Below are 20,461 nucleotides of genomic sequence, written 5' to 3' on the forward strand. Positions count from 1 at the left end.
GGGGCAGTATTGAACCAAATGACAGTGTTTTCCATTACCACAGGTGTAAACAAACACGGTCTTTGTGGTGGAATGCATACCGCTCCAGCCTTCGAGAAAAATAAATAGAAAAGACATTATTTTTTGATATTTTAAAAATAACTTCCCAACAATTACTAACTAATCAATTCCATTGATATCAAAAAATTAATAGTAACGCTGGAGCAAGATAATCTTAACTATTGCTTTAAGTACATGTACAAACACATTTCTTAAATTAGTTTTCATGTAATTAATGTATATTATAGATACACTGAATGTATGTTTTATCCAGGGAAAGTAAAGGAAGCTTAGTCTCTAGTGTTCGCCTTGATCCATCAGTCCAGATTATTTGAGCAAACTGCAGGAATTTGTATTGTTGACAGTTAGGGTGTATAATAATCACTAACCAAATGGAAGGGTTACGATAGCTTTGTTTTGTAATATTTGATACACACATATAGGGATATATGATAAACATTAAAGACACAGAGAGAGAGAGAGAGAGAGAGAGAGAGAGAGAGAGAGAGAGAGAGAGAGAGCCTAAGACATTTGATTTTTTTTTAACATCACGTTTATTCATAAAAGTCAAATTAGAAAATAATCACGTTGACAGAAAAACCAGTAGAGATTCACCTAAAGAAGATTTTCAAAAGTACTGTGCGTTTTCTGAACAAAGACAATTTTAAAGTTACTGCCATAGCTGAGGCTGCTGGGAAACTCCTCTTATACACCGAGCACTCTCTTTTCCTCTTTGGTTTTATATGCTCATTGTTCCACAGTAATCTATAATCCTTTTATTAATATTACACTTCCCTCATATTAGTGTTGTGTTGTCCCTCCTCTCTCTCTTCCCTTGGAGCTTTCCGTCTCTCCACCTCTTCTGCAGGTGTTGATGCAAACAAAGCTATTCCATAACTCAGTCCTGCTGAAGAAGGCAGAGGTCATCTTGGTCATCTACTGCTCATCTTTTTGTACATTTCCATTTATTACGTGATTTTGTTGAACTACTCTTTCTTCATGGCATCTATTGCATGTTCGTCCATCCTGGAAGAGACGTTCCTTTCTCGGAGGCTTTTCCTTTTCTCCCGGCAGTTTTACCTCACTTGATGTACCGTCCAAGAACAGGATCTGTCCTCTGTGCAGTGTACAGCCCCTTGAGACAAATGTGCTGTACTTTGTGATTTTGAGCTCTACTCATAAAAATTGATTGTTTGCTATTAAAATTGCACCTAGTCTTAAACAACTGATGCTCTGTGGTGTTAACATTTTCTAATAATCTTAATTTATAATTTTTCATAATCACTCATTCTATAACTACATGAACTCCAACAATAGCCAAACGATTCAGCCCACATATGCAATTCCATAAACCTGATGGACCGTAGTTTCATCTGTAGGTTTAAAGTCATACTCACCATAAAAAAAGAAAGCTTCTGTTCAATCAACATTTTTATTCCAATTTTGAAACATCATTGAGTACAAGTTATTCAAATACCATTGTGTTGCTGACGAAAAGATTGAACTGGCGAAAAATGTTGATGTAAATATAGCACCTTTTAATTAAAAATGAAATGGTTCACTGACAGCACATTATCCAGCAGTTATCCAGCATATAATAGAAACTATATTTTCAGGAAGGGGACACTCCTGAGTTAATTAGTTTCCTTATTGATTGTTTTCCACAATGACGGTCCGTCTTGGGTAGGTGTCTATTTCCACAAATATATAATGGAAGTCATACTTCCCAGTCTCAGGATTCTGTAATGGGACAAAAAAGTAAAACAGTGCTTTAGCTTGGATAGTATATGCTTCATATGTAAAATACTTACATACTGAGATAGCTAAACATCAGTAGTACTGATTTGCAATCCAACATCTATTTCATAAAGTGCATTTTAACCGACCAACCTCTCTTGAATCTGTATGTACAGTTCCTTTGAGGCCTGGCTCAGAGCCTTCAATGTAAAACTTCAGTTGCATATGCTTCAGTCCATCCTTTATGTACACATGATGACTAGGGTGGAAATAAATGCAAAAGAAACACAAGGAAATCAGACCATGTATAGCTCATGTAGTAAAACCAATTTATATATTGTGATATTGTGCGTTTGAAATTTATACATATATACATAGAGTACTTATAAATACACACAAATCTATTTTGGGTATTTTAGGGTATGTTAAGGCTATTAGAAGCAATAAAGATTGATAGAGTGCTGCTTCACATAACCTGCCTCCTCAGTCACCTGACCTAAACCCAGTTGAACCACAGAGTGAAGGCAAGTCCGTAAACAAGTGCTCAGCACCTCTGGGATCTCCTTCAAGACTGTTGGAAAATCATTCCTGGTGGTTACCTCATGAAGCTGGTTTAGAGAATGCTAGGAGCAGCAGAAGGTGGCTACTTTAAAGAAACTTAGATCTAAAACACCTTTTCAATTATATGATCTTTCTCATGTGGACATCTTCTATATTATTCTATAATGTAGAAAATCAAAAAAAGACCATTAATTATTATTATTTTCTATATCTATGAATATGTCCTTCTGACTCTATCCATCTATCTGAGAGACAACTAAGAGGGTCATAACTAGACAGAAAATGTTTTATTCATTCATTCATTCATCTTCTACTGCTTCATCCACTGTGGCTCATTAGCTTAAAAAAAGATCTACAGCTGAGCTGGACAAGTTGAACAAGGTTCCTACCTAACTTGCTGCCTCCTTCCACGACGGGTGGTCTCACCATAGCACTTGATAGGCTCTCCAAATGCACCAATTACCTATATGTTACATCAACACAAACGTTTTGTCACACTTTTAAACAGTAAATAACACTAAATTGCATGATGTAACTTTCAGTGCAATAAACCTTTTCCTAAGCAACCTCCTTCTTACCTCTGGGTGTAGCTTGACTTTGTTGAATGCTTTTCCATAAATTTTGTTTGGGCTTGAGGAAGAAAACAGCTCCTGGAAAACCACGTACAGCAGCCCTCCTGAAAAACAATCATATCCACACAGTTACACATACTGCTTCCCATATCTGATATTTCCATTGAAACTTGTTTGTTTGTAATGGAAGTGCTGGAGGTTGTAGTCACCTGTTACTCCGAGCCCAACGAGAATCACCAGCAAGTAGGTGAAGTCTCTACCAGCATCTTTCACTGGAAGATATTTACAGGAAGATATTACTGAGGGGTTAACATTGTGGTTGAAAGTGACACAACTGTCATGTTTTCTTTTTAGAATCTTTGTCCCTTATAACAATCATGCTGATAATCCACAGAGAAAGTAATTACTTCACCAGTTCAGTATCAAAATGAATTATAGTGACTTTGTTTTTGCATCGGTTACAGGACAGCAGTGGGGTTGTTCCTGAATGTAGAGGACAAGAAGGTCAAATCAAGGTTTCGCTATTTCATTTATCTGTTATAAATTTGTCAAGACTGGGTCAACTTTTAAGACTTAATCCACCACAGATAACAAAAATAAACTGTGTGTGCTGAGTTGGAGAAAAAGTCACCTCAATCCTGATCTGTTAGTAATGCCTTCTGATTTATCATCTGCATTCTGTACAAACGTGAAGTTCATGTGTTACAACCTGCTAACAAACATTCAGTGCGTTTCAGAGCCTGCTTGCCTTTCTGTGCAGCCGATGGCTTTGGGCTCCCACCCTGATACCTAGAAAGAGACCCGTCTCTCTCTTCGGAGCTGTTTTTGTTCCTGGTTTTGGAGTCGAGGGAAATAGTCCTCCACCTCTCTGCTTGAAAGAAACAGCTCAGCTCAGCAGCAGCCTTCTCTCTTCTGTTGAAGGTCAGTCTGGACACGGTTGACGTTGACGTGTGTGTATAAAAGAGGAAACGTTTTCGTACGGAGTACTGTGTGGCCGTCTGTTGTAGATTCCGGTGCATAGCTTTCAATATCTGTGAATACGCCATGGTTACAGCGGATGTGCCACATGAAGTCAGCCGTCTGGTGTGTTCCTGAGGACAGCTAGCAGCGTTCGTTCCCCAGCTGAAGCTAACAATCAACAAAAAAATTGAAATGGGTTGAGAAATTGAAATGTTGCGTTACATTGAAGAAGACCCATTAAAATTAGGGGTTTTTTTTTTCAATCAGAGGTCTTTTCTAAACGTTTTTCCACAAGAAAGTTTTTGCCTTATTTATTGTCGAGGGTTTTTATCGTATCCACAAATTGGAGACGCATGTTTATGACGTCAGACACCGTCCGAGAGATACATAGGAAAACGCGAAAGTCAGTCCACGTAATAAATTAACATCGTGCAGTGATATTTTTCTTTATTTTTATTCTGAACAACGTTGTTAGATTTCAAAAATAAATACTGTATTTGAAACTGGTTTCAATCATGATAATTGAAAATATTAAATACCAAAAAAAAATTGTGTGGATCTTTTATTGTTTTGAACAGTTGTCAGAGACATTTGGCCCTCGGACATGTTAACATGATCAAATCTGGCCCTCCGCACAAAACATTTGGACACCCCTGTGGTGAACTCTTGAAAAGCCAGTAGCACTGTAGTCAGAGGCCATGATGCATGACGTAGTAAATAAAGTTCAATCAACTTAGATAGCTATAAAGCAATGAAGCGATTAATGACTTTGTAAAGTGTCTCAAGTCTGACATGAATATGAAGCCAATGTCATCAGACTGAGATCTTTATTATAAGATCTAAATACCTGATTTTAGACAATTCTAGTTGCACTGACAACAATTTGACCTTGCAGACCTACTCTCTGGCACATAGAATAGTAACTCAATATCAATGTACTTCACTTTCAGACTTCCATACATTCGTCCATTTTACCACTCAGTGTTACAAACCATATTTCCAGATAAAAATTTCCTGACTTCAGAAGAAAGGAGTTTTGATATGGTCGCTCCATTTTTTTTAAGTCCCTCTGTCATCAAAGGAATAACTGAGATAACAATGCTTTATCATAGTTGCTCTCTATCTCTAGTGTTTGATCATTTTAGCAAATTTCTTTCCACTCTTCATCGCTCTCATGTAGAATTTCAGACATGATGCATTGTGCCATAATGACCACAAGAGGGAAATCTCTAGCTAGTTTTGATTAGGATTCATGAAGCGAGGTAAGGCAGCTGTCAATTGGCACACAGACAGAGAATAATGGCAGCAGGGAAGATGAATCTGCTACACCCAGAATTAAAGCAGTCAATTATCAGTGTCATTTCTACTGATAATAAAAGTAATTTTCCCTGTTACAACAAAAACGGTAATAATAAAAGGACACCAACTGAAAAGTACAGCCGATCAAGTTGTTAAGAGAATCAATACATTTAATGTGAACTCCAAATTCTCTGCTGAAAGGACAAACTAGAGAACACTGCATTGTGTTTTCTACATTTTAAAGGTACCCATGAATTCACTGTATCGTATCTGCAAAGAAATGGATAGACAATAAGGTTCTTTATTTAACCTGTATATATATACACTGGTCCGATCTAATTTCATATATCATTTACCAGAAACAGGAGTTTATGTACCTGGTCACCATCATATCCAGCTTTCTTTTAATAGACTTATTTACCTGATGGCAAGAACCTGCACTCAGATACACAGTACACTGATATACCTGGTACACACAAGTAGTTCTGAGCCAGCTTTGACATCTGGTTATCTTTTTTTCCTCATTTCTCTCCACCAATGCAGTGGATTGCTGTCTGAAGAGACAAAAGTCTTCTATATGTAGACTCACATCTCTTCCAGAATGCTTTTGTATCTGCCAAAGTCTCTAGATCTGTACTAGTCCATGAACATACTTGCCATCACATCCTGGGTAGCACTTGTTCTTTTATGTTTGTTTGTTTTGTCTGTAGTCACTGCTTTCCTTATTTTCCCTGTTTCACTTTCTTTTAGCTCCAGAAATAACCAATTACTGACAAGATCTTCCGAGGAAACATGGACCAAGCTGCAGAATTGGGGGTCCAGCAAGGCCACTGGTTGAAAATCATCCATTTGTTGCTTTCCTGAATGTAACACTTTTCAAAAATGCCACCAGCTGGCCTGCAAATAAGACTAAATTTAATTGTGCAGCTCTTTCAGAAGCTATCTAAAATTCTAGAACACCTTATCAAAAATATATGTGAATAACCTGTGTGTTTGAGATAGTAATTGGAGTAAAAAAACTAATGTACGCAGTAAGGCACGGAATTTAGTAAAAGCCAAATACATCTCACTCAGCTGAGACAGCGTGACATGCTGCAGAGTTAAGACCAGTAACAATGGGCAAGCATTAGTAGAGTGAACCAGAGTTCCAGCCTTGAAAAGTTTCAGAGCGTTACTGTTTGTGAAGATCCAGGTCATAGTAGATCTTGGTGTTGAATGAAGTCAACTGGAATAACAGGAACAGCTTGAAGTTGTTTTGCCTCTTCAGAAAATTGAAGAAACCTCTTGCATGAGAAATAAAAACACCTTCAAGCTTTTCCTTTAAGTTCAGTGACAGCTGCCCTGCTACCTACAACACATCTGTAGGTGGTATCATCTGATGACACCGTTGTTTATCAGTCTCTTTAATCCGAGAACCTCCTACTTTACTTTTAGCAGGCAGGCGTTGGATGGAGATCTGCCAAAATGGACTTCAGTTTACTTCAGTCTAGAAAGCTTTATCAACAGCTTTCAACTTGAGCCCCTTGAGTAAAGCCAGTTTCAGTGAATGAACGACACTGGATGTATTAGCAAATCCTAAACGTTGTATGTCCTGAATGTAGTAAAGAGTATTTTCCATACAAAGCAACAATAAATTAATAGCAGCTCATCCAACATACTGCTGATGCTTTACGTTTTCCCATGTGGTGTCATATAGTTGCACAATGTGTGCTGAGATTTTGGTGAGACTGTGAATTTTTTACTTTGGCTCCAGTTCCCTAAAAAGTTCCAACCCCTTTCCCAAAATATCACCATATTTTATTGCCATCCATGGTGCAGACCCCAAAACATTTCCACACGCTGCTTTTCAGATGTTTTGGTGTCGTGATTGCCCGGTCTGGACAGCTCTGCTTGGGATTGTCCCCCCTTTTTCGTAACGGAAGAACACAGCCATAGTATTAGTTTAGAACACTGCTTTGTCAATGGAGCGTGTATTAGGTCAAATTGATAGGAGGCCCTCTGCTGAATAACAATGTGAAGCACTTCAAATGATCAGATGCTTTTCAAACAGCTCGAATATGAACTTTTCACTCAGCATTTGAATGAAAATTAAAATTTTGAATTAAAAAAGCGACAGTTCTGAAATTGATGCGGAGTGTATGGTCGAGAGATGCTGAGAGGGCTCTTTGATCAAAAGGGGCCCGGATTTTTCTGCAGTGGGTGTAACCAAATGATTTATTGTCCTCGCAGGAGCTGGAAAGCGCCACTCGCTCTGCACTTTTCAGACATCCATTTATGAGCTAAAAATTCAATTCAAAACTCCTGGGTCTCCATTTCTTCCAGACTTCCCACTTTTTCAAAGAGATGACGCTTCAAATAAAATGTCACTGTGCCTCTGCTTTGGCTGGCATCTGAACTTTTAGATTATTATTTTGAAGTTTCTGAGTTATTTGCCCACCAGTGTTTGTCTTCAGTCTACAGAACGTTTGTTTTGTTCTCTATCGTAAATTAGCAATGCTGAGTGACATTTCTATTAACACACTCACTGTGCAAAGCTTTTGACAAGATAACACAAGAGATAAAGTGGATATGGACGCTCTCACAGACAATGGAGATTGGTAAGGAATGAAAAAAGCATAGAGGATTTCTATCAGTGCTACCTTGCAAGACATAATCTATCCCATCAATCAGACGTAATTTATTTTTGCTGTTTTGGTTTTTCAAATTACTTTTGCATGTGAGTCTGGCTTGGATGGTGGAAGTAGCTTTCTTTTCCAACCACAGGCTAAAACTAATGTTCTCCTTATTCTTCACCAAAGCTCCGTGAGCTGAGCTCAGAGACACTGACCTAATGCACTCCTCTTTGGCATTTACTGTTAGTGTATCATGGCCTCAGAGATGCCATTAATCTCCTGCCCTTATGGAATATAATGAAGAAAAGGAATGGGGTTTTGTTCATCCTCCCTCATTTTCATCTACAAAACATAATTGTGTCACTTTAGAGCCTTCTTTAATTTCCACCAATGCTTACAAAGTCAATAAGGGGTAGATTTTTCCAATCGATATCTAGTAACTCCCAAGCCTACAACATTTTTTCAGCCCACTTTCCCTCCTTACCCATTCCTGAAAACAGAAAACATGGTCGCCTTTAACAGTCCTTGAAAGGATTTCAAGATGTCGTGGCTCTATATTAAATACCTCAGACTGATTTTAATTCCTCCCTTACCTCCCTGAAACCTATGTCCCCGTCTCTACTCCTTTCTGCACTGACAGCTCTGTCCACTGCACAGCCTGTGATGACCTTTGAGTCCAACCAAAGAGGAAGGAGAATTAAAAAAACAAAAAGATTGTTTCAGCCACTTAGCTCAGATTGATCCAAACATGCTTAAATCTTTTTGTGCCTATGCATCTACAGTATTCCACATTCAAAACAATTTGTTCTTCCTCTAGTAATGACTTACATCCAGATTTCAATTGCGAAGGATCCAGGGATTGGTTTTGCCTAGTTGGTAGCCATAATATTATCCAATGGCTCACAAAACCTTGAGAAATATTTTCTAAAAATCATCATCAGTTCTTTCTGCCAACCTTTTCCGATCTACATCTATGAAATGTATTCACACTGTTGTAGAGTATTCCCTTATCAATAAATCAACTTTCCATGGACCTCTTTAGTGGGCAGTGGGTTACACTCAGCAATATTTTAAGGAAAGAGATTGGCCCACCCTAGTGACTCACAGACATCCATCTTCTACAAGGAGAACTATGCAGATACATTTCCTCCTGATTTGCTACTGAATTTTTCTCTTGGATATGTTCATCTCAGTGCTTTTCAATAACATTACTTTTAATATGTCATGAGTAACATTCACTCTAGAAAATAATGGCAATATAAAAACATTTATTGCCTGTGAATTACCAACACTGAAGGATGTGGGATGTGAGGATGTCAGTATTGGTGTCCGCCTGTTGCTGTTGGCATGTAAGCATCTTGTAAAACCAGCTTTAGCCAAGAAAGAGATTTCTTTGCACCCACTGAATGAAAGAAGTGCTTCCAAACATGATAGATGTGCCCCTAAATGACATGGCAGTAAAATTTATAGGCCATACAGTACGTACACAAGCTAAATTGTATGACTGCATTGATATTTACCGGTAACTCTAGGTTCTATCTATTATTAGACGTAGTCAGTTGTGTATTTGTCACAGATTTTTTTTTTTGTGACAAAGTGGGATTGCAAATGGCAGCTGCCCCCGGATGCGCAGAGAATGATTTTTGATAATAAGGAAGCTGACAGAGCCTGGAAAAGTCAATGAATTCTGCAATGGCCAATAAATAACCCGCTGCCGTATGTGCTGAAAGGTCAGGCAGATATATTGTGCTGACACCACAGCACTGTTACTGAGGACTTACACATTTCACATATAGATTTCTGTTTCTCTCTCTCTCTCTCTCTGTCTGGCTGCCTTTTCTTCATTAGGGCCAGAGCGATGTGACAGCACTGGGCTGCTGTGACAGCAGTTAGGGGAGGTTTTGACAGGCCGAGTTGGTGAGACGGAGGTGCTGTCTGGCCAGAGAGGAGTGACGTGAGGTGAGGAAAGACAGTCAACGCCCTGCATCAGATCTGATAGGAGGTGACAGGGGATGAAGAGAAGGAGCCAAATTCAGCCTGAAAGTGTGGTCGTAGTCTGATGGGCGCTGGCAAAGAGCACTGACTGGGGAATACCTTGACTGTCAAAGAAAGTTTCCTGAAAGAATGCAGTTCCAACAATACTTTCCAGTGAAATTAAAAGTTAATTCTGGTATATTAAAACTTTTATTATATTATGTGGCGTTGCACAGAATTTCTTTCAGCCATGGTGACATTTTATTCATCAAAGTCACTGTGACATAACACTGCTTTGAGGAAAAAACTCGTCACCGGAGCAAAACACTTTTTAAATGTTGATGTTGAAGGTAAGACCAAGATTCTACAGTTTAGATGAACTACATACCAAAGGAATATGTATGCTTATTACCATTACACCTCTTCCAGAGAATGAAAAAGGTTTATTCTCAAATAACCAGCCACCTCCAGTAACTAGTTAGCAGCAGGGCAAGTGACTTTCTGGAGTATCAGTCCTTCATTAAGAACTCACTTCCTAAAATAAATTCCACTTATTATTTTTTCCCCAATTGGCACAGATTAAGCACACACTAGTTGATGTGTTGGTTTTACGGTCACTGGCAGGTAGTGTAGCTTGAATGAACAAATAAACTAATTTCCCAAGATGTCGAGAGGAAAATAAACAGAAGAAAAAGCTTTGAAAAGTTATTTCTGTGAGCTGACATACAACAAATTGTACAGCTGTGTCTGTCATTTCCACACTGGTTGCCATTTTCCTTCTTCTATTCATTGTGAATGTAGGCTGCTAGGTAGTCGTGTTGGATGGCGACATCACCATTTTTTACAGTGACCTACTTTGCAATGATTGGTTAATTGTTCCCCAGGCAGACTTGTCTAAATCCCTGAACACAATAGAGATGTGGAAACAGAGGAATTTTAGTGGAAATTCATTTGAAATCACTTTACTCATCTGATCACAGGCATACTTTCAATTATTTATTGATTATTTATTTGGCTTTTATTATCCATGATTTCAAAAGGTCAGTTTTATTCCAGGCGGTAGGGTTCTACAAAATATTATTAGATCCCATCTACCTTAGAAACAAAGCAGCTGCTTGCTACTAATGCTAACTTGTTTGTGCTCCATCTGTTTTTGCATCACATGTTTGTTGGATGAGATGCTCCAGTCAACAGAAACTAACACTTACCCCGTGGTTTCCACTGCTTCAAAAGGATGTTGACCATAAGCCACTAATTACGTATGAACGTATGGGAAATTCTGACATATCACTCTACTTGCAGTTTCCTACCGCAGTCCTGTAGGAGGCTTCGGAATTATTTTGTTCGAAGTGATTATCGTCAGCTTTGTTCTCGGGGAGATAACTCAACCCAGACCAGAGGGTAACAATACCACACGACATTGCAGAACCTCAGTGATTGAAATAAGGCTGTGACGATCCCCTTTGTGTTGACCACACACAGTGACACATTCTCAGATTGTCTTTTAATTTAACATTTAGATCAGCAGAGAACGTGATGTTATATGTTTGGTTTCTATTTGTAACATGTTTGTGGTCATTATATAGCTTTCTAAGAATCATTTGTGTGTGTGTGTGTGTGTGTGTGCATACACAGACACACAAATATGCACACACATACACACACACACACACACACACACACACACACACACACACACACACACACACACACACACACACACACACACACACACACACACACACACACACACTCCTAGCTCCATCAGGTCATCAACTTTCCCAGGATGCATTAGTCCAAGGCTACATTCAGTCACAGACACCCTGCTGGCAGCTGTCACACCAGTGTGTGGGAGGATGGCAGGGAATGAGCTGAGGTTGTGCCTGTTTTTGTTGCCCCTAAATAGGAATTAATAAGACAAGAGTGTTTATTAAAGCATTGCTGTTCCTGAGAAATCACAATGGCATCCCGTGGTGGTTCATCAGCAAGAAAACACCAAGATGGTTCACAACCAGTTAATCCAGGTCATCTGATGACTGGTCTGTGCTCTCCTGTGTCCAAAGCTACTAAAGCTTATCCAGCATCAATTATGTGCTTCAGGGAAATGGCAAGTTTATAAATAGTATTTCATTGTACTCCATTTTTTGCCTTTTCTATCTGTTTGTGTCTATAAAAGTATAATAATGATCCTGTAAGTGCTGCCAACGTCATGAGCTTTGATTAGTGAATGAGCAGGGGATGAGTCATCCTACTTCAGTGGCCTTACATTTTTGTACCAGCTCGTTTTTAATCATCAAATTGTCTCATACTCTGATTTCATAGTGGCATCACATTGGGAGGGTGAGAACATTTTTGTTGGTGTGATTTTGCTTCTTTTGTTAAACCCTTCTTAGATGCAGCCGTCTTTTCCTGAGTTGTGAGACAGGTGTTGGATTTTGTATGCTGCAAAGAGGAAGAAGCCCAAATACAGAGCAGCCCACAACATCACATTTTGAGCACACATTTACGTCACTGTCCTGCAGAAACACTCAAACAAGTCTCCTGGTTCAGACCACACTGTGTTTCCATTCCTGGTCAAATGAATTAAAAATGACTCCAGATATTTAAATAGACAAAGTTTAACTCTTAGAACAGATGGTCTGGACTACATTTGATTTGTTTTGTTTTTTCTGTCACACAAGCTGCATGCAGGCTATTTGTCCTAAGCTACCATAGTGTAAATGGATTAGAACATATCTTGGAAAGGAGGTTCATGTTGGTTCATTCTGCTGCCATCCTTGCCAATCATGTATAATAACTGTAAAACTCCCATTACACTTTATTTTATGAATCAATTGAAGGCAGTTTCACAAACCCTTATGTGGTGAAATTGTGTTATTCTGGGAAAGGGAGAGGAGCTGACAGGGAGAGCCTGAGCAGCTACAAAAACTGGTGATTTCTTATTGGAGCTCAGTTGTCCAATTTTATAGCAGCAGCTCTATAAACTGTTTAACACTTAAAGACTTTCAGAGAATATGTCTCCTCTAAACCTTTATTGAAATCTAATACAACACAAGACATATTATGCAAAAATATACTCACTATTTTCATTAGGAATCTGTGATTAAATATAATGCAACAAAATGGAATATTAGGGGATATGTCGTGACATGATTTTACAACATGCAGGAATATATTAGTGAATTAAAATTGTATATAAAAAGTAAATCTAAGTACAGACTGGCTGATTAAAACAATGCAACAATTAAACAAACTTTTTGGTCAAATGTGGACATATTTGTACTGTTTGCACTCCTGTTTAGGCCAAGAGGCAAAATATTAATTTTCTGCACTCGTCATCTGTGTGTTTCTTCTGGGTCTGTCATTCTGTCCATCATTCTGTGGATCTCCCTGGGGGGACACAGAACATATTGTGTAAATATTATTAAGAAGTTGTTTTTGTGATTTATTTATTTATGTTTACACACTAAATGATGTCTCACCAGGACAGACAGAGCCCCGGCACGACCTGAACTGTTTTTCTTCGGTGGGTCTGCCTTAACCTGCCTCTTCGCTCTAATCACCTGGAGGGTGAAATTACATATCCATGAGAACATCACCTTCAGTATATCAAATATTTTCCATTCCCAATCTGAAATAATATGTTCTGCATGGTTACCTGATAACAAAATATAAGTAAAACAAACCAGTGATTAGATCAAACCCATGGTGCCTTTATAACCCAGCCTACACATTAATCTCTTTTCTCCTCTCTTATCAAAGGAGACTCACCTGTAGTGGGTTGGATTTCTTGTCATTGCTTAGGAGGGAGAAGGAACCAACACGGGATTTACGTTTGCTCTTTCTCTTGTTTGCAGAATGAACCAAGTGTCGCCTGGACCTGTCAGCCTGAGAAACCAAAGGCATGGCTTATTATGTACATATTGTACCCATATCTAGTATGTACACTCTTTAAATCCATCAAAGTGACTTTGAAAAACAGATTGTAAACCCTTCCACATGTTATTCTCACATAGACGCTCTTACATAATACTGCTGTTATCAAGTCAGTGAACAAATAATGTGGTTATTATGCATTATTTCCACATTCAAGCACATACAGCTGCTGCTTTGTGCATACTGAAAACCAGTCCCCACCTTCCTCCACTTCTGGTTTTTGCTCACTTCTCTGTGACAAACCAATGTGTGATTTACCGGGATGAGAGTATTAGGGAAGCCCTTGACAGAAATGGCCCCAGGCAGGCTGGAGTGGCTCAAGTGGGTATGACCCCTCTGGTCCAGCTGCCTCTTACGTCTGAAAGAAATCTACAAGAGTGAGACAGTCACAACCACATCCACAACCACAGAGTTGAACACCTCCTGCACGTCTCTCTGTGTGGTAAACAGAATCATCATGTCTCACGCTCTGGTCTGCCTGTGTCTTCTTTCAGTTGCATATTTATTGAGAGTATCAAACCTTAGGAGGTACAAACGGTAAAGGAAATGCTGCCATTGATCCGATACTTTTCCTATCTCCTGTCACTTGAGATTTTTAATGCAGATTCATAAAAGTGCTCCTTTTCTGCCCTGATTTAAGGTGCAAAGTGATTATCTTAAGCTAATTTCTGGTATTCTGGTATATATATTTACATCTCTTTCCATCAGCCTCAAAATACCAGCTTTACAGGCCCTGTGGTGTCACCGAAGTGTGTACAGATTGCTGATTGCTGCTGACATATACAGTATGTTGATTGAGTTTTCACTGTGAGATGATCTGAGAAACACTTAACAATCAGCTGTTGAACGACTCTGTGCAGTTACAAGATGCAGCATAAGTGTTGTCTTTGCAATCATGTGCATGTTTTGTAGTGTGCAAGAGGGGTTTTCACTGGCAGATAGCATTAAAACAATCATATCATGTCATTATTAATTTCCCTTTGTTGTTTGTGTCTCTTCTTTCAAGATTCATGATTTGTGCTCACATACCCCACGCCTGCTGTGACTTGTCTCTCAGAGTAACTAAAGGATTCAGACTGAAGTGATAACCTTGAGTAGGATGCGTATGTAAGTGCTGGAACATACCACTGCTTCTTTTCCAGGTGGCATGTTGTGTTGCTTCTGTTCATCATGCTGGAAATGAAGAGGAGGAAGAGTGAGACAGTGAACATGTATTTTTTATTAAAACAAATTATTTATCTTTATGTTAACACGTTAAATATGAAATAGATTGCGTAGCATAATTAGTGCACAGTGCTGTCATGTACAGTGTTAACTACTTATGAATGTATATCTATTCAGTATAAGAGGCTGTCACGTTGGTTAAATTGGAAAATATTCCACCAGCTGAGACAAACCAGTCCTGTCTGATTAAATCTCACCACTGATGTCATTACCTGACAAATCAAATAGCTTTTTACTATCCAAGTCATCAAATTAGCAGTGATTCTGCGTCTGTCTGGATCTTGCGGGTTTTTTTGCAAATATGTACTGTAAATGTGTGTATGTAGAGAAAAATGCAGCTTCCATTAAAATCTGGTGCAATCCATTTGGGTTTCTGTTGCTTTGTGCTGTCTGTTCTCGAAAATAGCTTATTATAAACACAAGTGACCTTCATGGGAAAAGGCAAAAAAACGAAACCAAGTGCAGCCTCTGAAAAAAGCTGCATGGGGTATTTGTTAGTCTCCTCTGTATTTAAAACTCAGAACCACACATGCTGTAATCACAGTACAAAGAACTCCAGCAGAGTAGCCATACATGTGGCACCACGTTCCTCAGAATTCCCAATGGAAACCCTTTTATGTGTGGGTGAAATCCTCATGCAGATGTTGAATCCATTGTCCAGCTGAGGATGATTATTTTGGACAGAACACGAGGACTGTCCATTGAAAAATGCTAACCACAAGTTTAAAGAATAACAGTCGGTAGCCACATGAATAGCTAAAAAAGGGATCTGAATGATTTTATTCCTAGGAGGGGTATATTTTTGGTATGGTGGCATTATAGCTTTAAAAATCATTACAATGAGATATTGTTTTAGAAAAAAATAAACATCTCCACAGGTCAGGGTAAAGGCAACAATATATGGCTCCTGCCATCCTTAAACACACTTGACCACTATAATCATCACAGCAACCTCTTTCAAAGGAGTCGGGATGAATTTTACATTCCAGCAGAGTTACTGAATTCCTCTGACCTGAGTTACTGCATAAACTCTGACCACAGCATGTCTGAGTAAAATCTAAACCAATATTCTGAACTGAAATCTTAACTGAAACTACAAAATGTTAGTAATCATTATTATTTTCCATTAAACTGATGGATAATCCTGAAAGATGTCCCTTTTTAACATACAGAATCACGCCAAAGAAATGGAAATGAGTTTGAAGATCATTTTTAAGTTTGAAATCAACTGAGATGTGATTTTTACACAAAAGGCAGACATAAAGGTCAATCATTTTTGAAATCCATTGAAAAAACCCCAATATAATATTAAGCATGCTATAGTTTAAAAATGAATGTAAAACAGACTTTCACACTACCGGCTTGTGTTACATAAAGTTGCTGGCGTCCGTCCAGGAGAAAATGCTGATAAATCATATTCTTTTCACATTCATTTGAGAAGAGTGTTAGTTATTATGTAGTTTGATACAGAAAACAGCATTTAAACAGACTCCAACAAGCTGCACTAACCCTGTAGAGTCACAAAAGCATGGCTGATGACTGATACCTAATGAACGGCTTGGTGAGGCCGTCCAGCCCTAACTATCACATCCATTAGACGTGTGTCTCTTACCTGGCTGTCTGCGGTCTGTCCGCTGACACACAGCTCTCCCTGTGTCGCTCCTGAGCAGTCGATGGCGTGTGACAGCAGGCTCGCCTGCATGCAGAGGACGCACAGCCAGACAGTAAACCCCATGATCCAGCCAGGAAGTCAAATGTGTTCCCAACCTCTGTCAGCTCCCTGCTTTATACTCTCGGCTCTGCTAATGGGGAACAGATGCAAGGGAACGGGAGGCCATGCCAGCTTCACACAGACAAACAGCCTACCGCAAGACTGTGCTATGTGCCAGCAAGTGGCCTGCGGTCCTGCAGAAACATGTCAGACATCTTAAGGGGCCTCCCCTCCCCTACTTCCCCTACACCACTAACCTTTGCCTCAGAGAAGTATTAAGGATATTTTCCACTTATGCATGCACTGTAACTCCTGCCAAAGTGTGTGTGTGTGTGTGTGTGTGTGTGTGTGTGTGTGTGTGTGTGTGTGTGTGTGTGTGTGTGTGTGTGTGTGTGCGTGCATGCGTGCGTGTGTGTGTGTGTATGTGTGTGTTTGTGTGTGTACAGAGAGAGAGAAAGAGATTGTGAAATCTCTACATACCAGAAGTTGTTTGGTTCTCGTACTATCAAGAAATGCTGTATGTTGTGACTTTATCTGCTGGATGAATATCACTCCTCAATGGACTCCTCAGTAGCAGCAGCTGTCAATACAGTCAGTCCTTTTCCAGCTTGACGGCTACTATTGACTAAACATGGACCAAAAAATCAGAAATCTTGATTGTTAAAGGTGAACAAAAGTCTTGATAATTCTAATATGGTTCAGCCAAACTACTTATCATGGACTGGCAAAAACAAAAGCTAAAACAAATAAAAAGTTTATGTCTTTAAACTGTACAGTATGTTTTAGATTATCTGGCAAGTATGTTGGGGGATGATTAAAAAAAAAAACTGTGGTGGAGTTTATGTTGCCTGTAAAACACCATAAAGAAAGAATGAGGCAAGTAGCAGATGAATAGGCACCCTGTCTCAAGGTATATTGGACGATGGAAAGAGTGAGCGTTGGTGCGGAGAGGAGAATCAAGTCTTCAAGCCTCGGGCTCTGGGTCACAGAGGAATTGTCTCCTGCACCGCTGTGAAAATAGGGAAAATTGAAGTTTCCCTTTGGGTCCAAGACAAGTCCATATACCACATTCCTGTCCTCTGGCATATCAGTGAACAATATGAGTTCTTACTCAACAAACTTGAAAAAAATTGCAAAAGCTGTCTGACAATTTCCTTGTGAGTCACAGTTTGAGTGGAGATCGTTATTCATCTCCATTCCTAGCTCCCCCGCCTCCCTCTTTTTTTCCTGAGACGTCTGACGTTGTATAGGTACCGTTGTTGAGCTCGTCTCCCCAAAGGCTCGGCTAGACTGCCAGACGGTTGCAGGTTAATGATGAGAACCAAGTGAAGGAGGATGTTTTCAGGATGCAAAGGAAGGGAGGAGTGAAACTTTGCTTTATTTTGAACACTACGTAAAGTGGACTAAAGTCAACAGATGAACAAACATCAGGACATTCGACTGGAAACCACAGTAATTTAATGAAACATCACTGGATGCCTTATAGGACATGTCAGGAGGACAAAGGATTTGCTTACATCAATCATGTGGTCATGTAAAGAGATCACAGCGAGACAGTCATTTCACGCTGAATCCTTCATATTTGGTCCACACTTTAAAGTTTAAATTAACTTTTAAAGCATCTCAGGTAGTTAACTGTTGGAAATCGCAGTGCAGAGCCGCTCGCCTTGCTGGTAGGAAATGTCATTCTTCAGTGGTTCTGTTTTTGCGCTGCTGTCAACATGTCTGAGGATGATGCTCCACGGTTAGCAGCTGCTGACCTTGAAAAAGACACCTTTTTCCCACAGAACACTGTCTGCTATGACCAGAGGTGAAAAGATGGATCATTTCTGACACATGAACAGAAATGTGTTTACAACTGCCTGCGTGTGTGTAAGCGTCAGAGCTGTTTGGCAGGAGGATAAAACAGGAGAGACTTCGGAAACAACATCTGGCTCAGGAGACATGACTCATGATATAATGGATGTTTTGGATTATGTAACTGAAGCATCACGTCTCTAACGGCTCCATTTGTTAAAGGGTTGGTTCACCTAAATTATGGAGAGACATTTTTCATCTAACCTAATGATATCTGTTCACAAAATTTTGGTTTTATTTGCCAGGATTCTGAGATAACTTGGAAAGTACCAGCCTGCCCTTATATTATGGTGACTGGAATTTTTTGTTTTTTGTGATACTCAAAGCACATCAAAAAGTATTTCCGCACAGGATTGTGTCTTTTAAGAAATATTGTCCCCACTGGACTAAACTGTAAAATCCATATACCTCATTGAAAAACCATGTTTCAGAACTATTTCTTCAGTAGAAAGCAGTTCTTACTGTAAATGCATTGACGTAGTAAGTTGCAGATGATGTTTAAATATTGCTTTGCTGAAAAGTGTGAGCTTTAAGGAGGTGAGAAACAATTAGATTAGCATAGTATAAATGCTGGAAACAGGTAAAAAACTGGCTCGGCCTTGGTTTGACATAACAAGATGAGGAATATAACACCAGAAAACATGTCTTAATGCTAGACTAAAACAGACAGGCTTATTGATACCATGATATGGAACAAAAAATGTAAGAGTTGTGCCAATTTTGCCAAAATGTCCATACTGACTAATAAGAGTTTTTTTTAAACCTTATAGTGGCTTTCAGACTGAGCATGGAGTGGAAGTCGAGACACAGATGAACATCCAATCAACTGAGACAGAAGCTCGTGTCTCCTCCCTTTCCTCCCTGTACAACTGGTCAGCCTCATGGGTCTGATTGCAAATCAATACTCCTCAACAGCGCATTGAGCTGTTCTTTGTCTATGCGGCTGCTTTGGTAACGGATTTATCAAAGGTGCACAAGAGAGAAAACAGTGAGGCTTTCAGTCCTCTCATGTGGAAACATTGGAGGAAGCAGGGACAATTCAGAGCGAGAGCATTACGGCTGTGTTGCAATTCATGTGGCTGACATTGCACAAAGAGCGATAATTGCAAGGCTTCTTATTTAATGTTCTGTTTATGCGTCCTTGGCTGTTTGAGCATTCATCTTCTGAATCTGAATCTTAAATAACTACCAACAGCATCTGTCTTCATTTTCGCAACGGCATTTCACTGCCCCCCAATTGTATCCCATTTCACTCAATTTAAAAAGCAATCACCCCTCTTATTTTCCCAAACTAGACAAATGGAATCTGGTTTTATTAAAAATGCAATCCTTCAGATCTACTTACAGGTCACCAAAATTTTAATTGAGGCATCGAAGCTTCCAAGAAACAAGGAAGCACACTCTGTGGGGATAATAAATTAATTTACAAGTGACAAGGGCCATTGAAAAAGTCTTATGTGGGTCTAGAAGAGTGGTAAACTCCTGTATATCCCTCCATAAAAAGCAAGACGATTGGCAGAACTTGAAGCCTTAATTTAGAATATGAAACCGCAAACTGATGGAATGAAAGCTTTTCTCTAGATTTGATGGATGAAAGCCATTATATTTTATCGTAGATAACAAATGAAGCAGGAAGATGCTTCATTAAGCTTAATGCTTCACATATCATATTAACAACTAACAGTTGAGTGGTGATATGAATATTGAGAGTGTACATTCTTAGAGTTTAATACAGCTTACATCTTTGGTACAGGTTTGCATTTCATGATGTGTGGAGAAAAAAAACGTCTCCCGTTACTTGTATAAAATGTTTAGAAATTCTTGATTTTTTTTAAATAAATTCACAGATTATATATGTATGTCTGACATTCAGATCAGTCAAAATCAACCGCATTTACTAATGCATTTGAACTTATAAAGTCTTAATTCATGTAGTTGCATTAATGGATTCACTTAGACAAATCCATTGTACGGTCTGA

General features: G+C 39.1%; 2 protein-coding genes and 1 long non-coding RNA gene across 4 annotated transcripts; 1 reads left to right on the forward strand and 2 right to left on the reverse strand.

Moving 5' to 3' along the window:
* Window positions 1-1,463: 1,463 nt before the first annotated feature.
* timm21 (translocase of inner mitochondrial membrane 21) lies at window positions 1,464-4,208 on the reverse strand. Its single transcript, XM_068304528.1, has 6 exons — window positions 3,658-4,208; window positions 3,119-3,181; window positions 2,916-3,013; window positions 2,727-2,800; window positions 1,930-2,035; window positions 1,464-1,779 (listed from the first exon to the last, which is right to left on the reverse strand). Exons 1-6 carry the CDS (start codon window positions 3,953-3,955, stop codon window positions 1,687-1,689), a joined length of 732 nt encoding a protein of 243 aa, XP_068160629.1. The 5' UTR covers window positions 3,956-4,208; the 3' UTR covers window positions 1,464-1,686.
* Window positions 3,694-9,956, forward strand: LOC137587861 (uncharacterized). Its single transcript, XR_011033984.1, has 3 exons — window positions 3,694-3,830; window positions 5,919-6,001; window positions 9,629-9,956. It is a non-coding gene; the product is annotated as an uncharacterized lncRNA (long non-coding RNA).
* A 2,815-nt stretch (window positions 9,957-12,771) lies between these two features.
* si:dkey-12l12.1 (uncharacterized) lies at window positions 12,772-16,793 on the reverse strand. 2 transcript variants are annotated; one of them, XM_068304030.1, is made up of 6 exons: window positions 16,527-16,776; window positions 14,816-14,863; window positions 13,949-14,059; window positions 13,526-13,642; window positions 13,237-13,317; window positions 12,772-13,144 (listed from the first exon to the last, which is right to left on the reverse strand). In XM_068304030.1, the coding sequence occupies exons 1-6, from the start codon at window positions 16,647-16,649 to the stop codon at window positions 13,073-13,075; spliced, it is 552 nt and encodes a 183-aa protein (XP_068160131.1). In that variant the 5' UTR covers window positions 16,650-16,776; the 3' UTR covers window positions 12,772-13,072. The 2 variants fall into 2 exon arrangements, with proteins under 2 accessions (XP_068160131.1, XP_068160132.1); XM_068304031.1 differs by lacking the exon at window positions 13,949-14,059 and having other exon boundaries at window positions 16,527-16,793.
* Between the last annotated feature and the right edge of the window lie 3,668 nt (window positions 16,794-20,461).

Source organism: Antennarius striatus, chromosome 20 (assembly GCF_040054535.1).
Source record: "Antennarius striatus isolate MH-2024 chromosome 20, ASM4005453v1, whole genome shotgun sequence".
Classification (NCBI taxonomy): Eukaryota; Metazoa; Chordata; class Actinopteri; order Lophiiformes; family Antennariidae; genus Antennarius; species Antennarius striatus.